The sequence below is a fragment of the Ptiloglossa arizonensis genome, chromosome 3, assembly GCF_051014685.1.
Source record: "Ptiloglossa arizonensis isolate GNS036 chromosome 3, iyPtiAriz1_principal, whole genome shotgun sequence".
In the NCBI taxonomy this organism is placed as follows: Eukaryota; Metazoa; Arthropoda; class Insecta; order Hymenoptera; family Colletidae; genus Ptiloglossa; species Ptiloglossa arizonensis.
In genome coordinates, this window is record NC_135050.1 from 18663009 (window position 1) to 18679806 (window position 16798).

Here is a 16798-nt window from a genome sequence, read left to right on the forward strand (position 1 = left end):
ACATTTCGGCTCCGACGACACAACCGCGGGGCCCTCCCGCTGGACAAGTGCATTCCGGCGAGCTCCCCACGGGAACGACCGCTCTTTCTGTACGAATTTTTCAAATCGAGATTTCATATTTCATTCCCCGTGGTTAAATAAACTTGATCGTCCGTTTCGACGGTGCGCGAACGAGTCGTACAAATTCTTATTTCCCAGCACGACTTTTTAACGAATATACGGTACAGGTGGACACGCTTGTCGCTCTTTTCGCGTTTTTGTAGATATTTTATTTTCGATATCTCACCACGGATATTGTTTAAATCGAAATTTAATATTTGCTTCGACGGAGGTAAATAAACGTAATTGTTCGAGCCAGTGGCGCGCAATATGGCTTCGCCAGGGGGTCGAACGAGTTTTTATTTTCCAATATCGTGGTTTAATAAATCTGTACGATAGGTACGCGTAGATACGTTTGCTACTCTTTGCTCGGTTTTTTTTTTCATTTTCGACGTTCGGTAGTGGAATTTTATAAATCGAGATTTAACGTTTGCTTCGTTGGCAGGAAATAAACTCAATCGTCGAACGAATTTTTATTTCTCAGTATCGGTCTTGATTAAAAAAAAAAATATATAGCGTAGGTAGATGCGTTTTTTTAATATTTCATTTCCGACCTCTTCCTCGTTGCAAGAACGACACGGTCTACCTACTCGAATTTTCAAAATCGAGATTGAATATTTGTTTCGCCGATAGTAAATAAATCTAGGTGATAAATGGACACGATTGCTACTCGGATCGAACAAGTTTCAGGATCTCGAAAACGACCAATCGACCGAAAACGTTGAAAGGATTTCGTTCGTTCGTTGCGAAATATTCCATTCCACGTGATTCGAATTACAAATTACAGTTCGACGAGTAAGGTAGACAAAAAAAACCGTGCGCTCTTTCCCGGTAAATCAAACATATCTCTCGGTTTCCGGTTTACCCGCCTTTTCGCGGACGTTACCGAAACACGCTCTCCGAGTGACCGACGAATGCGTTGTTTTCAAATTACACGGTTTCCCGGTGAACATGTTCCGCGTGAATTTTTCTCTAAACGGGGCAACACATTTAACCGGGGATAAGGAGAAAACGGGAGAAGTGGGGAGGCTGTGAACAATGTCGGCGAGGCGAGTTTACGGCCCGTTACCGTGACTCCTCCCCGATATTACTGTATAATATCGTATTACCCCGTGGATCGGGGCGAATTCCACGGCGATTCTCCTTCTTTTACGCGGGTAATTTCACGATACCGCGCACCGTTTCGCGGTACCGGTGTCTTCTCTCTCGCGTTCGTAATTCACGTAATAAATTTGCACGCTAGGGATATCCGTGCAACGGACGCGAGCGAAAACGTACCTACCCACTGGTGCGCGTATTTCGTTTCTTTTTCTCTCTCTCTCTTTCCTTTTTTCTTTCTTTTCTTTTTCCTCTGCCTTTTTTCGCAGCAAAGGCAACAGCAGCGGCGGCATCAGCACGGCGTTCGACCGCCGGCGCGCGGGACACCGTTTTAGAAGCGACGAGCCGCGTATTTACACGCTAGATGAATGAGTCAGCTGGAGACGCACGGCCCGATCTCGGCGATTTATTATTGGCGAACGCGCGTCTACGCGCGTCCCGCGTAATCTCTGTCAGGGACGGGAAACAGTCGTCGGCGGGTTCCGCTTGATTTTTCTTATTTCCAGACCGGGCCCTACCACGGGTTTGCCCACACCGTGGGTCCGGGCGACGTATTTACGAGCGCAGATCTTAACTCGTGACGAACGATACGGTGACGAATAAACGGCAACACGAGTAACCGTACCCGAGTCGCATCGAACCCGACATACCGAGCGCCGGTATCTATGATCTACTTACTCCGCGATGCGGCCACGTCGAACACCACCGGGCATCTAATTAATACTTCGCTACGTTTGATCAACGTCATCGAGCATCAACGTCTTACTTACCGCGGCGGCGGGCTTTATCGAAACCCCCGTAACACCCGTCTTATAACATCTCTCCGACGGTGCTCGTCCCGGTCCGTCTTAACGTCGAACGTGACAATCGTAACTACACGTTTCGTGAGTGCACGGCCCCAAACACCGATAAAAAGCTACTCTCTCCCGATGAAACTAATTACGTCCCGTGTTATCGTTCGATAATTCCGTGTATCTCGAAACGATCGATCCTTCGAGCTCTCCGGTCGCGCCCAAACTGTCGTACACGGTCCTGTCGAAACCTCGTAAGATGTATTTTGCAACATCTTGGGTCTGTACTCGTGGTTAAGATTACGAATCGAACCCGAGAAACGCGTCGTAGACACTCGTTGCGCGTCTACAGGACTCACGGGGTACCAAAAATGGACAGTAGACTCGTGGTAAAACTACGTCCCCTGTCGTCTCTTGGTACTCCATATATCTGGCATCGATTGATTTTTTTTCTTCAAAAGAGGAACACGATCTCGTCCAAACTCTGTACAATGCGTCTTGCAACACCTCGAGACTCAACTCGTGGTCCGGGTTACGGATCGAGGGCGACAAGCGCATCGTAGATACGCGTAGGTGTCCCCAAAACGCTGAAAAACCGGGACGCTCTCGCGCGAAACCCAATCGCATCCTCGGTTTTCGGTATTCCGTGCATCTCGAATCGATTAATTTCCGCGAACTCTTCGAACGCGTTCCAAGGCGAACGTTTCGTGTCCCGTCCGATGGCGAGACCGTTTTAGAAAAAAAAAAGGACAGTACTGCCCGTCGACTCGACCTAGAAAACGTCTCACCGTGTACCCGATTCTCCGTGTACCGAGCGGGACGATTTCAACGACGCAGGACGCGTAAATGGGTACGTATTTATCGTCCCGTGTTCGAAAGACGCGCAGAGCTCACCGCGTAATCGTGAGCGCGCGTCGAGTGTTCGCGGGTGTCCGGTGAAATCGTGACGAGAGAACGAACGAGGAGGGAACGCATTCTACGCAGAATCTCGCGCGAGCGCGCGAGCGTAGCGGTCGTAGCGGGCGTAGCGGTCGTAGCGGGCGTAGCGCCGTGTAAAAACCGCCGAGAGGAATTTTGCGCGTACGCTGCCCGCGTAAAACTTACCTCGCCGACGCGAAGCGCCACCAGGACCAGGCACAGTACCGACACAGCCGCACTACCGGTGAACGCGTGGAAATTGGTCCTTCTCACTGGCATTTTGTCGTGGATTGGTTCGCGTGGGTTCGCGTGGTGACCACACCGAAAACAAGGGGGGTACCGTACCGGGAAACGTGTCACGTTCTCGCCAAGGCTGGTCTGCGCGCGGCCAATCTCTCACGTCACATTTTCGTTATTCACCGAGAAGTGTCGCATCGTATCGGTGGACACCAGGTGCTCCGAAGGCCAACGGTGTTCACGAGGCGGCCACGCGGTCCTTTGGAACGATCCGCGAGCCACTAACCGCCGTGTCCCGTTCGTTTCTTGGCCGTACGTACGCGACCACGGACGGACGGTGTCTCGAAAACACGATGCCTCGTTGAAAGAGAACTGGAAGCGAATGTTATACTGGCGCAATAATGACTGTTCCTCTCCTGAGCTGCCCCCAGGGACGCTCAGGTGTTCAGCTTTTTGGTGGGGATAGATCGTGCGCCACGGCGGCCATTCCCTTTTCATCCGATGTGTATGCGATCCACGCATTCATGTCTCCGAATCCGGCGATGAGTCCCACGAGTTTCCCACGTACCTCGAACGAGTGCAGCACCGTGCACGTGGACCGCCGATAACGTCGCGGTAGGCCTTATCGACGACCACGAGGAGACCTTTCGAAGGTTCGAGAACGTACCGCGAAACGCTCCCCTGGCTTTCCATTACTCTCCGTCCGGAACAACGACCATAATTCCCGAACGTGGGCGTTTGAAAAATTCTCGCGCAATTAAACGACCCGGGCCGTTCAATCGATACCCAGAGAACGCGGAGAGATTCGGGGGAACGTTATATTTTTAGTTCCGTATGAATTATTCGAGAGGAGATCCTCTACGCTCGAGCGTGGATATCGACTCGGAAAACGGTCCATCCGCTTTAATGCTTCGATTCTCGGAACTCGATTGCGCGGTACGAAACGTTTCAATTTGTTCGATACCTCGATGATTGTGCACCGTCCTCTGGAATTGTATTTATGGAATTTAATTCGGCGCGGTACGGTGTTTCGTAAGATTTTTTTTCGTTTATGTGCGTTTCGTTTTATGCGCGCAGCGGTAGGTTCTCGCGAGAAGGATCCCTGTTTAAAATTCGAGGGAAGTTTGGAAGCTTCGATGACACTTACGAAATTACAACGAACGAACGATTCAGCGGATATCGATCGAACGAAGATTGCGGAATTACAGGACTGCCGATAGTCGCGATGCTTGGCGAGGGTATTGTTGCGGTCGCTCTTAAGTTGTCACAATGCGGACAAAGGCAAATATCGAGGACAATAGGGAAGCTTATAGGATCGCTCGTGTACGACGCGAGAACCGTTGGAGAATCTGATGCATCGATATCTTTACACGCGAATAATTTAAACGCCGATGATTGGATTCCTACGACGAGCGTGACGCGACTCTATGAAAACCGAAACATTTTCATACCTCGATCCGAAGGTCGAGTTTCCACGCACGGCGAACAATGGAGGACGATTTCGTCGCCTCGATCGAGCTTGAATATTTTACGTTTCGAACCTTGGATTCTTCTACGCGTATTTAACGAACCGCAGCCTTCGATGACAATTCGTACAGAATCGAGAGTTTTTCAAACACGGTAGCGCGAGTCGCGATTCAAACGAATTTACTTCTATTTCGTTTGCGGTCGATCCAATTTGAATTTCGAGTTTATCAAATTTTCGAAACGTTCGCCACGATACCGAAGGCAACGAACGTTTCCCGTGCGACGATAAATTGAATTTCGTAACATTATTTACGAGTAATCAACGACAGAGTCGGGGTCAATTACGATCAATCCCGGAGAAATTTAATTAAAATCGTCGAGATCGACCGTATTAAATCTCGTACGATTCGAAGCGTCGTTCGACCGATTTTTCTCGTTAACACGGTTTCACCCGTTCAACCGGTGTGGTAAATTAATGGGTCTCGCGAGAGCACGACAGCTCGCGGAGGTAATAAAAGTAACTCGCAAAAGAAGAAGAGTCACTCGTGACTCACATTTTCTTACGTAACGAGGCGAGACGACCGACGCGAGACTCGAGAAACGCGGTCCTAATGAAAATCTAGCCTTTCCGAGCTTCGTTCGTTTTTATCCCGGGAAAATCTTCGCGACCCACTTCCCCATAAAAATTAACAGGGGTGAACGCGACGCAACGTACCGACGAAAAGAATGCGTTTCGAGTACGCAACGAACGAAACTCCGTACAATGCCTTCTTCGTTGGAGAACACGGTGAAAACGTTACGCAACCCGATTCTTTTTGAAATTAATTCCAAACGTATGTAAAAATTTTAACAAACGACGTATAGGTGCTCGACCAACGAACTACGAGACTTAACCATCGTTATTATCTCGAGACGAGTATACGAAACTTGAACTCAAAGTGTGATTGAGATCCATTTAAGCGAAAAAACAATTCTTCGTTACTAGTCGAAACGCGATCGGGGAACACTAGAACGCATTGTTCGATAAAAGAACTTTTCTCGCAATTTTTCGCGATTCCCTTTCTTACGGGTCAGGAAGTAGAAAGCACTCCCCGAGGCGCTCCATGCTTCCAGTGTTTCCTGGAACTTGAAATTTGATTCCACGATCCACCACGGTTTCCCGTTGACCGCCTCGAGTTATCATTCCGCCTTTTATTTTTCTAAAACTATTCTAGATTCCTTTGTCGTTAAAACGGCGCACGAAAGCAGAAATCATTACGAATATCGAATAAAAGACATTTCCTCGCAATTTTTCGCGCTGACGATATTTCTCCTTTCGTGCGAAAATTGATCCACCCAGTCGTCGTCCTTGTTTTCTTTGACATCCCCAAAAACATCTCGTCGCTGAAAACGGCGCACGGAAGCAGAAATCGTTAAGAATGTCGAGTAAAAAGAACTTATTCGCAATTATTTGCGTTTAGAACACTTACCCTTTTTTACGAAAATTGATTCCCCAACCCTCGATCCCCCTCGATTCCTCGTTAACCTTATCCAATCATCGTCCCCAATTTCTTTTTCCCCCCAAAACGATCTGAATCCCTTTATCGCTCGAAACCCCTCGAAAATACAATAATAGTTAGGAATATCGAATAAAATATTCCCTTTCTCTTTTTCGTGACTACACTTTCTTTCTTTCAACTCGGAAAATATGAAACCTCCCCAAGGAGTTCGATTCCTCGTCGATCGCTCCAAACAGTCGCCCCACAATTTCTTATTCCCCCGAAAAAAAACAATTCAAACCCTTTATCGCTGGAAACATCTTACACACGCAGCAATAGTAACGAATATCGAATAAAAAAAGAAACTCTCCTCCATGTTTCGCGATAACGATACTTCCTTCTCTTACAATTCGCCCAATACGAAACACTCCCCAAGGAATTCGATTCCTCGTTGATCGCTTCAAACAGTCGCCCCACAATTTCCTATTCCCCCGAAAAAAACAGTCTAAACCCTTTATCGCTCGAAACGCCTAGCAGACGCAGAAATCGTTACGAATATCGGATCCATTGTTCGCGGAACGGGACAAGCTCGAGCGAGAGAGAAAGAGAGAGAGAGAGAGAGAGAGAGAGAGAGAATCGCGGATTCCCTTCCTCCGTGAGATGGGGTGGGGCAAAGATTTTGTTCCGGAACGCGGCACTCGGTTCCGCGTTTCGCGCGACGACGCGGGGATTCTCTAAGCCTCGCGACGACGGCGTCGCGAGTCCGCCGCCGCACCGTAAGCGGACAATGGGAACGCGACTCTGTCTCCCGAAAGATTTCAAAGCGCGATTTCCATGAGGCACAAAAGCGCCCGGGGTGTAAGTGCGAGGGCCGCGCGCGAATATCTGGGTCGCTGCATTAATTCTTTCGTGTACCCCGGCGGCGGCGGCGGCGGCGGTAGAGGCGGTAGCGATGGCCGAGCCGGCGGAGGCGGAGGTGTACGGTCGAGTGGTCCGCTCGCTCCGGGGACCGCGAAATCAACACCGCCCTCGCTCTATAATTAATGCGCCGGGTATCGGTGAAACGAGTGGAACGACGCGCGCCTGGATTTCGCGGAAATAGTATTCCCGGGGACACGGTATCCCGATCGCGCGTACAGACAGCCCCCTCCACTCACCGTCGGGAATACGCAGCTTCCTGGAGCCGGTGCTCGGGTCCCGGGTCTCGCGAGCGTCTCGCTGCCGGGGTGGTAAAAACCAGCGACGAGGACGCGCGATACCGCGATGCCCTGGGCCGACGTTTCATCTTCGCCGGGGCAACGCAGGTGGAGCGTATTCGACGGCGCATCGAGCGACGTCACCCTGTACAAACACCGGGAACCGACGGGGGATGCAAGAGAGAGGGCGAGAGAGGGCGACAGAGGGTGGAGAGAGGGAGGAGAGAGTACGGGCGAGCGAACGAGGGAGAGGGGGCACGTTCGAGGGAAAAAGGGAGAAAGAGAGAGAGAGAAGGAGAGCTTACGCGACCAAGAGAGGGAACGCGCGCGAGTGAAAGAGGAAGAAACGGAGTTCGCGAACGAAAGAGGGAGAGAGAGTGCGGGAGCGAGAAATAGATATCGTGTGCCCGAACGAACGACAGAGATCACCGTAGCGTATCGGAAAACACACACCGGGGCTCGTCCCTTTCTTCCCCTTGTCCGACGGATCGCGCCCGCGTCTTCGGTAGGATAGGGGGGACGATAAGAAGGACGCATGCGCGGACCTATCGACCGCCGGGAGACCCTCCGGGTAACACCCTCGCGATCCGCGACCGAGGCTCACTGCTTCACCGGCGAACTAGTGGGTAGTACACGCACGCGACACAGGTGAGTGCCAGTTTCCTCGGATCGTTCGCGATCCCAGTGTATTTCAATTTCGTAGACTTAAGGGTAGCGATTAAGTGGGCCTCGTTTCGAGTTTCTTTTCGGAATTTCCCGCACGACGATCTCCCAACTTTGAACTCGGAGCAGAGTCGCGATCTCCACGGTACACTCTTAGTGCTACGACTCCCGGTCGGGAGATGAAGGGTTGCTCGGAACGGTCACCGGGGAATCGAGGGGGATGCGTAATTGATTGTCCGTCGCGGAGGACCCCGCCGATGCGACTTTTACCGTTCGAGTCCGTAGTTCGAGTAGACGCGCAATTATCTCGACCACTCGGAGCGATCGACGTTCGCGAGATTCGGTCCAGAGAGTTTCGACGCGAACGGGAGAGATCGCGTTCGATCGCCGTCGATAGTGGTTCTCGTCTCGAGATACGGCGCGGATCTTGATCACCCGATTGGAATTTACGCGGGAGTACGTACGTACTCGAATCCGCGTTCTATGGGGAACGAGACGGTAGCACTTGATCGCGCTCGGTGTCTCCATGATTTTCGTATCTCTCGTTTCGAGTAAACTTAATCCTCCATGGAGAAGTACTCGGACACGGTTCATCGGGGAGAAACCGTTGGAAAGGATCTCGATCGAACGAATCCGCGCGAAAAATAACAAAGATCGAACGAAACGACCGACTCCTTCGAGGGCGAACCGCGGACTAGGCGCGTACACCGATCAGCACAGTGTTCCGCGCGTTGAGAATATCCGCGAGCGGGTTCGGTCGCGTACGACCCTTCCTACCGCTAGAATTAATTATTCGGTAAGCATTGGTCGGTAAGTATCGCCCGATCCGTGCGTAATTTCGACGTTACGAACGGAAGGTTTCCGTGCGCGCAGCTTTGGGCGGTCGATGCGCCTGCCCTTCCCTAACACCTAGGGACTCTTTCGTCATCGATTATTACCGGAGTCTAAGCCGAAGCCACTGGAGATAACGCGAATGCCAAAGACCCCCGGGAACCCAGAGAAGGGACCGTACTTATCGCGCTGTGGATACACAGTTTTCTATCTCTCTACGAATATTATTAACCGAAGTAACGTCGACCGCGGTCGCGCGTAAGTCCGTCGTTCCATCGGCGCGTTATTCGGGGGTTTCGAGCGCAAGGGTGTGTCGCGAAATCGATTCGGGGCATCGAGATTGCTCGAACCCCCGGTGCCGCGACGATCGAACCGTCGCGGTCGACCGTTTCGCGACATCCGCGACGCTTTAAAATTAGAAACGACTCCGCGTCGACGATAATCGACGAGTGTCGCGTTACCCGTCGTGTCAAGTTCACAGTTTCGAACAATCGCGTAAATATTCGAGAATTCACCGAGCGAACGACAGGGGGGTGGGGGGTGGAAACGCGAAGTTCCAACGAGGGAGGGAGAGAGTCGATCGAGACTCGTTTGAAATTCAATCGAGCCCTCCTGGGGAGAACCGAAATTAATCGAACGGGAACGGATCGAGGTGTCGTATATAGCGCGGAACCACGTTAATTTCCAAGTTTATCTCCGATTGAATAATCCCTCCCCCGACGAACAGGGGAAACGAACTCCACTTGTTACGATTTCGAAGAAATTCTGAACTCTACTCCACGTCAAGTACGTTCGTTCTCTTCGCGGATTGAATTACCTCGTTTCGGAGAACGTTGAAGTTTCGTTTCTTTCGAGAGACGTGCGAGTTTCTAAACCCGAGGTGGTCGCGTGCCGGTTATAATTTCGTGGAATTTCAACGCGACTGTTTCCGCAAGCGTGCTACGAACGTACTATTTATTTCGCGTTTCCTTCGCTCGCTGGAAAGGATAATTAGTTCCGCGCGGCGGGGTGTCGGCGAAAGCCAATAAACTCGTTATCGTTGTTATCGCGATGAAATACGCGGCTCGAAATCGTTGCCGGTGGTGGACGTACGAGACACGGGGTAGAAAAACGAACGGGGCCGGTTCGCGTAAAAATTCTCTCGGCGTGCAAAGTCACGCTGCCACCGGTATCGATCAGCGGGGTATCGCGAGCTCCACTTTCCTCGTGCTAAATTTCGGCGAGAGGTCTTCGTTTCGCGCGCATAAAGCTTCCCCCGCGGGCTTCGTGCAAAAGAGGATGTTTGCGCTGCTTCCGCGTCGCTCGAGCCGGAAAATTGTCATTTCGAGGAATCTCGAGGATGCCGTACGAATACGGGGGTGAACCACCTCCCTACTCGACCGCCTTCACCTTTTTTTCGCCACCGCTTCTTCGCGAATTGAATTTTTTTTCCTTTTTCATCGCGAACCATAGAATTTCTCTCGCTCGAGAAGACATTTAAGATACAGGACGAATTATTCAACTCGACTCTATTGCCTTCGTAATCGGTGGACGACTCGAATTTTTTTTCCGCGATTCTTTTTCGCAAAGATACGGAATGAACTAACTCGATCGACTCAATTTTTTTCCTAACCGGTGAACGAATCGACATTTTTTTCGTCACGGACGAAAGATATCTTCTTCGCGAAGATGTTCGAGATACGGAGTGGATCGTTCGATTTAATTTTTTATTACAACCGGTGGGCGAATCAAAATTGTTTACGATTTCCAGGAACACTCGGGGCGATGACTCTTGACTTTTCGTACGTTTCTTATTTATGCAAATTTGTTTTCCTCGGAATTACTGTGTAATTTCTTTTGCCCATTTTGGGCTAACATTCCTATTCGCCCACCGGTCGCGATAGACATCGAGTTCGTCGAGTTAGGTAATTTACTTTGCACGCAACCTCCGGTGAATTTTAAAATTCGACTCGAGGGTCTTTCTCGAGCTGCGAATAGTATCGACGATAATTTTGCTAAAGATATCTCGCCAAGAGGGTGGTCGAAAAGGCGGAAAGAGAAGATATTTATGTTCGGTAAATTATTGGAGAGTAAAATCTTTCCATGCTTTTCCTTCGAAGATTTCGATCGATTTATTTCGCTCCTCCTTGAAACTGTTACAAAACATTGATCCGAAGTACAACGAAATGCAATACGAAGAGAAATGTACAGAATCGTAAATACGTTGCGATAGTTGCGAACCACTAGCCTCGAAATTCGAGAGAAAACCTAACCAATCGTTAGGTTAAATACCGTTGAAAATTTTCTAAAATTTTTCTCCACGCAACGAGTATCAATTCCTTAGATCTAAAACGAACAACGACCCGCGTTAACCTTTTCGCTCGCACGAGCATTGTTTATTTTAAGAAAAGGGAATCGATAACAGTTTATTGCGGAGTTGCAATTTCTTCGCTTTTAATCCCCCTTACCCTCTCGCGTAACGTGGCTAACCTTGGAATTAATCGTCTCCGGTAATAAAAACGAAGGAAATAGAAATATAACAATTACCCTCGATACGCCTTGTTGAACCTTCGTCCCTACCTCGTTGCGAACAAAATTTCCAACCCCGAACGTCGAGCCCAGATCGGATAGCCTACTACTTCCAATAAAATATATACAAAACAACAAAGTCTACCAATAATTTCCTACGAGCGAGTTATTTTCCAAATTCTTCTTACAATTGTACCAATTGGTATTTCCTAATCACCCTAACCATACCCCAACACCGGCCCTATTTATTAACCAGGTTCGATGATTCCCTTTCAGATTTCAACTTGGATTGTTTAGTTTCTCCTTCCTCACCTCTCTTAGTTCGTCCTTTCCTTTCGGATTACCTTACGTTGAAGTTTATTCCGCAACACGACAAGGAGACGCAAACACCGAAACGGTCGATCGTTGTACGAGCAACGACTCAACCACATCTTCGATCACCGCCGATCCGCGTAGCTCGTGGAACACGAAGACCATCGCGTACGCGAACCTCGAGAAGAAGCTGAGAGGCAAGAACCGGCGACACTCGTCAGGGGGACGAAGTCGGTGTCAACCGGCAAGATTACAGGCCGCGGCGGTTGCGCCAAATACTGTGGTACAGCTCCATCACCCGGCACCATTTCATTCTCCAACTTTCGGCAGTCCTTCACCTCCAATGTTAACTACCTGAAACGGAGGTGAGTGCGCCCTCTTCCAGCTCAGACTTCTAACGCGACGATTCTTAAATTCACCGCTCGAGGCTCGCTCGCTGCGATCTTGAATTCGAGCGACCGACCACTTCAACAACGCGAAACTTCGCGCAAGGAACGATACACGGCCGTGCAACGTTTCCGCGATTCTCGTCGTTCTCGTGGTCACTTTTCTCGAACGATGTCGGGAGAATCGTGATCCCGCGTCGTCGCCCGCTGAAAGTCCATTTGTACCAGCGACGAGTCGAGAACGAGTTGAGCTCGTTCACCGGTACGCGTCTTGAACGGTACAAACGAGGACCAAATTGAGAAATTGTTGACGACGAATCGCGAACAAATCGCGTACGTTTGCAGTTTTCTCGAACGATCGTATTTTGTCATTTTCGGTTATTCGTTAGTATAGGTCTTGAGCGGTATAGAAGCTTAACGAGGACCGAATCGAAAAATCGTTGACGACGAATCTCGAACAAATCGCACACATTTGCGGTGCTGCGAAAGTTTTTTCAAAAGACCATGCAATGAACATCGCGTTTAAGTTTTCATATTTGAGAGTGCCCTCCCATTTGTTCAATGTACAAATATTGAAAAGTACAAATATTCGATAATTTGTCGGTCTACTTGTTCGTGTTTAATATCACCAACGACACTAACGTTCTTCAAGAGTTTGCATTAGTATTTGTTTCTTACAAGCGCTTTGAAGGAACGTGCGAAGCGTTAGTCATCAATGTTCAACATTCAACAACTGGTAATAGCGACAGAACACAATCGACTCGTGTTTCGACTGTGGTTCCGAGCCAGCGTAAATGAACCTTAACTCGGAAACTCATTGATTTTCGCGTCATTTCCGGCGATCATTGTACCTCTTGTACACGAGAGGAACAATCCCTTCGTTGCTCGTTAACAACTCGTACGGTACGCGAAACGATAAAGGCGCTATCGTGGCGCTCTTTCCGCGCGAGTTCCGTTTTCCACGCGGAAAGAAAATCGGTGCACGGCCGGCGTCGCGATACTCTCCATTGAGCGTCCCTCGAGCGACCAGCGGGGAATCGAGCTTCTTTTTAAACTTTGCATGCCGCAAGATCGATCTCTGTTCGATGGAGTTCCTGGAACTTCCCTCCACAGTTGATACGAGGAAGACTCGAAGAATTCGGAAGCACGGTGGTCGAAACGCCGTACGAACGTCTTTCGAAAAGAGATCGGTACCTTTTAGGTATTTTTCGCATTTTTCGGGTGTAATTCTCGGTGTGCATTCCCGCGAGTGAACATCGAAATCGCTAATCGGGAAATCGGCTCTCGAGCTCGCGTTCGCGTAGAGACCGCGAACGAGACACTCGAGTTTGAGAAAAAAAAAAAAAACAAATTAAATCATCGGCGTCCGCGTCGCGTCCGGAGCAACGTAACGGAGCACCGAAGCAACGAACACTTATCTCGTTGAAAGGTCGAGTCGACGTCGGTCCGTATTGTGCCCCGCGATACAATACAAGACACCGGGTCGATAAAGTGCTCGTTCAATTAACCGAGCGTTATCCGATTCGCCCGTTAAACCGTAATTAAACCGTAATTCGAGTTTCGTTGAACGCGGGCCGGAATACCGTAGACAGGGTGGACAATATTAATCGACGGGGCATGTCTCGCGTAATGAAACGATCGCGTGTCGATCGATCACCGTTGGAAAATAAAGGGAAACGAATTCTAGCTAGATCGTTCGTCACCGCGAACCGTCCAACGAATGGAAACGGTGTTTTGCATGTGATCGTTTAGGAAACCGCTTTTGGTATGCGATGTCAGCCTGCGAAGCTCGATGTTCACCGTTAGTAACGTCATCGGGGTTACGCGAACGCGCGGGGGTTAAATCCGATCGATCGTAGCCGGGCGTTCGGTAGTTCCGGTTGGTCGTTCGTTCGCGATCTCGGTACGCAACGAACGAAGCTTAGCCAGCTCGCCGTACGCGTTTCGATTCCGTTCGGTCGCGTGTCACCGGACGCGCCGTGGCTAATTACAACGTCGCTGAACGGTCCCTCGGCTACTCGTCTCGCGAGGGAAACCGTCGCGTCGTCCCTGCTTGTAAAGCACGAGCGTAACGGCGAACTTTGCGTTTACAACGATGGTCGAGCGAGACCATCGCCCGAAGCTCGAGCTTTCGCTGCGGGACTACGTGCGAGTAAATCGAACGCGACGTCACCCGTCACGCATGCAAACCAGCAATCAGCAATCGTCCATCATCGGGCGACGCCATCCACGCCACACATCCCCGAGCACTGGCTGATTCGATGTGCATTAAGATCCCACGAGACCATGAGCGATATGCGAGCGAGGGAGTGCGAGATACTGGTTGAAACGCGAAAGCGCGAGACCAAGAGCCAATCCGACCGATTGCCGCTATCACGACCACCACCATAGCTTGTCTTCCAGGTTCTCGCAAGGGGACTTGACCTGGGAGTTGAACGATGAATCGAGCACAGACTCCGGGGTGGCCTCCGTGGCCAGGGATTCGTCCCAATCGTATCAAGCGACCTCGGATCGGCCTCTCCAGTCTCAGCCGACACCGGTCCCACCGGCCAGTCAACCGCCGGTACCCGGAGCACCACCACCGGGACCACCTCAACCCGTCGGCGGTGATCTCAGCCTCAATTTGAAACCCGGATCCAGGACAACCAGCGCCCCGTCCTCGCCGGCGAAAACACGGGAGAGTTTGCTCCAGAGGGTACAGAGTTTGACCGGAGCTGCCCGTGACCAGGTACGCGACTAACGAATGCTTACTTGCTACGGGACAGGGACGAGGAAAGGGTTACGTTTCGACGAAAGTTTCGAGTAACGAGCAAAAGATACATTTTTTACGCATTCGTGAACGTAAAGTTGAACTCGATTTGTACAGGGTGTGGCTTTCACCCCTGAGAGGACTCAATTTGTAAGCGAATTTAAGGAAAGAATTAATTACAGTTTGTTATCGAATCGTGGACAAATTGAGGGGCGATGGTTGCTCGATAGAAGTATCCGTTCAATTACGTTTACCGTTGTTTCGAAACGTTTCGATTTCGCGTTTGAATAATATCTGTTTTATGAATCTAAATTTCCCTTTCTTCTCCACACCGATACAATTATTCGACTTGCTCGACACTTTGACGATCGCGAAGACCGTTACCCGCCACTGAGAAACTTTCCCGAGAATCTCAACGCGATAAAAGTCTACGAACGGTTCTTTCGTCGGAAATTTATTTTCGAGATATCGAAATCGAATTACAAATTACGATTTGTACGAGACGCGAAACGATACTAGGAACAACGTTACGAGAAACTGTAAATCTAGATACCGTTGCGAAGATACAACGTGCAGGATTCGAATTTAACCATTTTCCCAGTTAAACGAACAACGACGTAACGAACGAAAGACCAAGATCGCGTAAACGTGACAACGGCCGGTAACCGGTGGAGAACGTCAAAGTGTCAAGCGGTAGAGTACGGCGATACAGAGACTTACGGAGACTTTAATTGCGATAATCAGGGTGCATCGATTCTGGGAGCGGCGGTGTCCGGAGCAACGAGAGGTCCGTCGTACAACAAGGATCGTTGCTTCACGCTTCTGGTGATCGACGACCAGAACACCGACTGGAGCAAGTACTTCCGGGGTCGTAGACTTCACGGTGATTACGAGATCCGCGTAGAACAAGCGGAGTTTCGAGAATTGTCGTTGACAGCGAGCGAGGCTGGCACCGTCGTGTCCATGGCAGTTTACCGCAACGGGACCAAAGTCATCCGGTAAGATGACCCGTCGACCGATCCTCTTAACCTACTAACGCTCGGCATATACTCGATCGAGAATAATTCCGTTGACAGGTCCTTCAAACCTGACTTCGTCCTGATACGACAAAACTTAAGGGACGCGGGAGAAGACAACAAGAACATTTTTCTCGGCTTGATGTACGGAGGTGTACCGGGTGTTAACAATCTCACCGCAATTTACACCTTCCAGGTGAACATTGATCCGAGTACACATCGGCTCGATGGATGTGTACCGACACGGTGGATCCCACGCGACCTAAAAACGGGTCGCTAGTTTTAACGCGATTCATTATTAATCGAAGTTGTTCGGTCTGGAACGACGAAGACTAATTTCATTTTTGAACGAAACAAAATCTACGATTAAAAGTACACGAACGAACAATGTGATTCGACGAGGTGAGACTACCTGGATGTACATTGAGTCGATTCTCGAGAAGCTTGTATCGGTAAAGACAATTTCGTGGAAGAGCTCGAGTAAAAAAGTTTCTAAACAATTTTTTCGTATCACGGTCTTTGGTCTGCGCATGCCCGTTCGAGAGACTAGAGGCTACGCGATTGGACAGAGTCCGGTATAGTTGAGCTCTCTTCGCTCTGTTGCTTTCTTATCGAAATAGGAGATAATTCACTTTCGAGGAATATCGATCAGTCTCGATAGCTTGAAACTCCTCTTGTGTTAAAAATGAAACATTTTATCCGTCTCGAAGATATTCAGGTGGTACTTTTCCAATATCTTCTACTAATATCTTTTTCATACCCATAATCGTAAAAGTCGCTATTGGCCCCCTGAAAAAGGTCGCAAAGCGTTGGGATTCAACGTGCCGCGAGGAAAAGATATATTTAAAGACATTCGCAGCAAAAGGCTCGTATCAAACGCAAATTATTCTTTTAGGATAAACCATGGGTGTTCGCGCATCTGCTGCAGCTACAGCGTCGTTTGGGAAAAGAGAACTTCCCGCTAATCGAGCAGACTTACTATCCTAATCATCGTGAAATGGTGAGTGAATGATAACCGTTCCGCGGACGTCGTTTACAGAACGAACGAA

The 16798-nt window shown here is 49.6% G+C and overlaps 2 protein-coding genes across 2 annotated transcripts in view; one reads left to right on the top strand and one right to left on the bottom strand.

The window, feature by feature from the left end:
- The window catches only part of LOC143144005 (uncharacterized), a 33921-nt gene extending 30393 nt beyond the window's left edge, over positions 1 to 3528 (bottom strand). The window contains exon 1 of the mRNA XM_076305929.1: positions 3093 to 3528. Coding sequence (XP_076162044.1) covers positions 3093 to 3185 — 93 coding nt within the window. The 5' untranslated portion in view covers positions 3186 to 3528. The remainder of the gene's footprint in view (positions 1 to 3092) is intronic.
- A 5392-nt stretch (positions 3529 to 8920) lies between these two features.
- Positions 8921 to 16798, top strand: part of Syn (synapsin) — a 60020-nt gene continuing 52142 nt past the window's right edge. Inside the window, exons 1-9 of the mRNA XM_076307810.1 lie at positions 8921 to 9014; positions 9506 to 9564; positions 10878 to 10962; positions 11563 to 11693; positions 11743 to 11963; positions 14388 to 14712; positions 15478 to 15731; positions 15810 to 15945; positions 16645 to 16749. Coding sequence (XP_076163925.1) covers positions 8921 to 9014; positions 9506 to 9564; positions 10878 to 10962; positions 11563 to 11693; positions 11743 to 11963; positions 14388 to 14712; positions 15478 to 15731; positions 15810 to 15945; positions 16645 to 16749 — 1410 coding nt within the window. The remainder of the gene's footprint in view (positions 9015 to 9505; positions 9565 to 10877; positions 10963 to 11562; positions 11694 to 11742; positions 11964 to 14387; positions 14713 to 15477; positions 15732 to 15809; positions 15946 to 16644; positions 16750 to 16798) is intronic.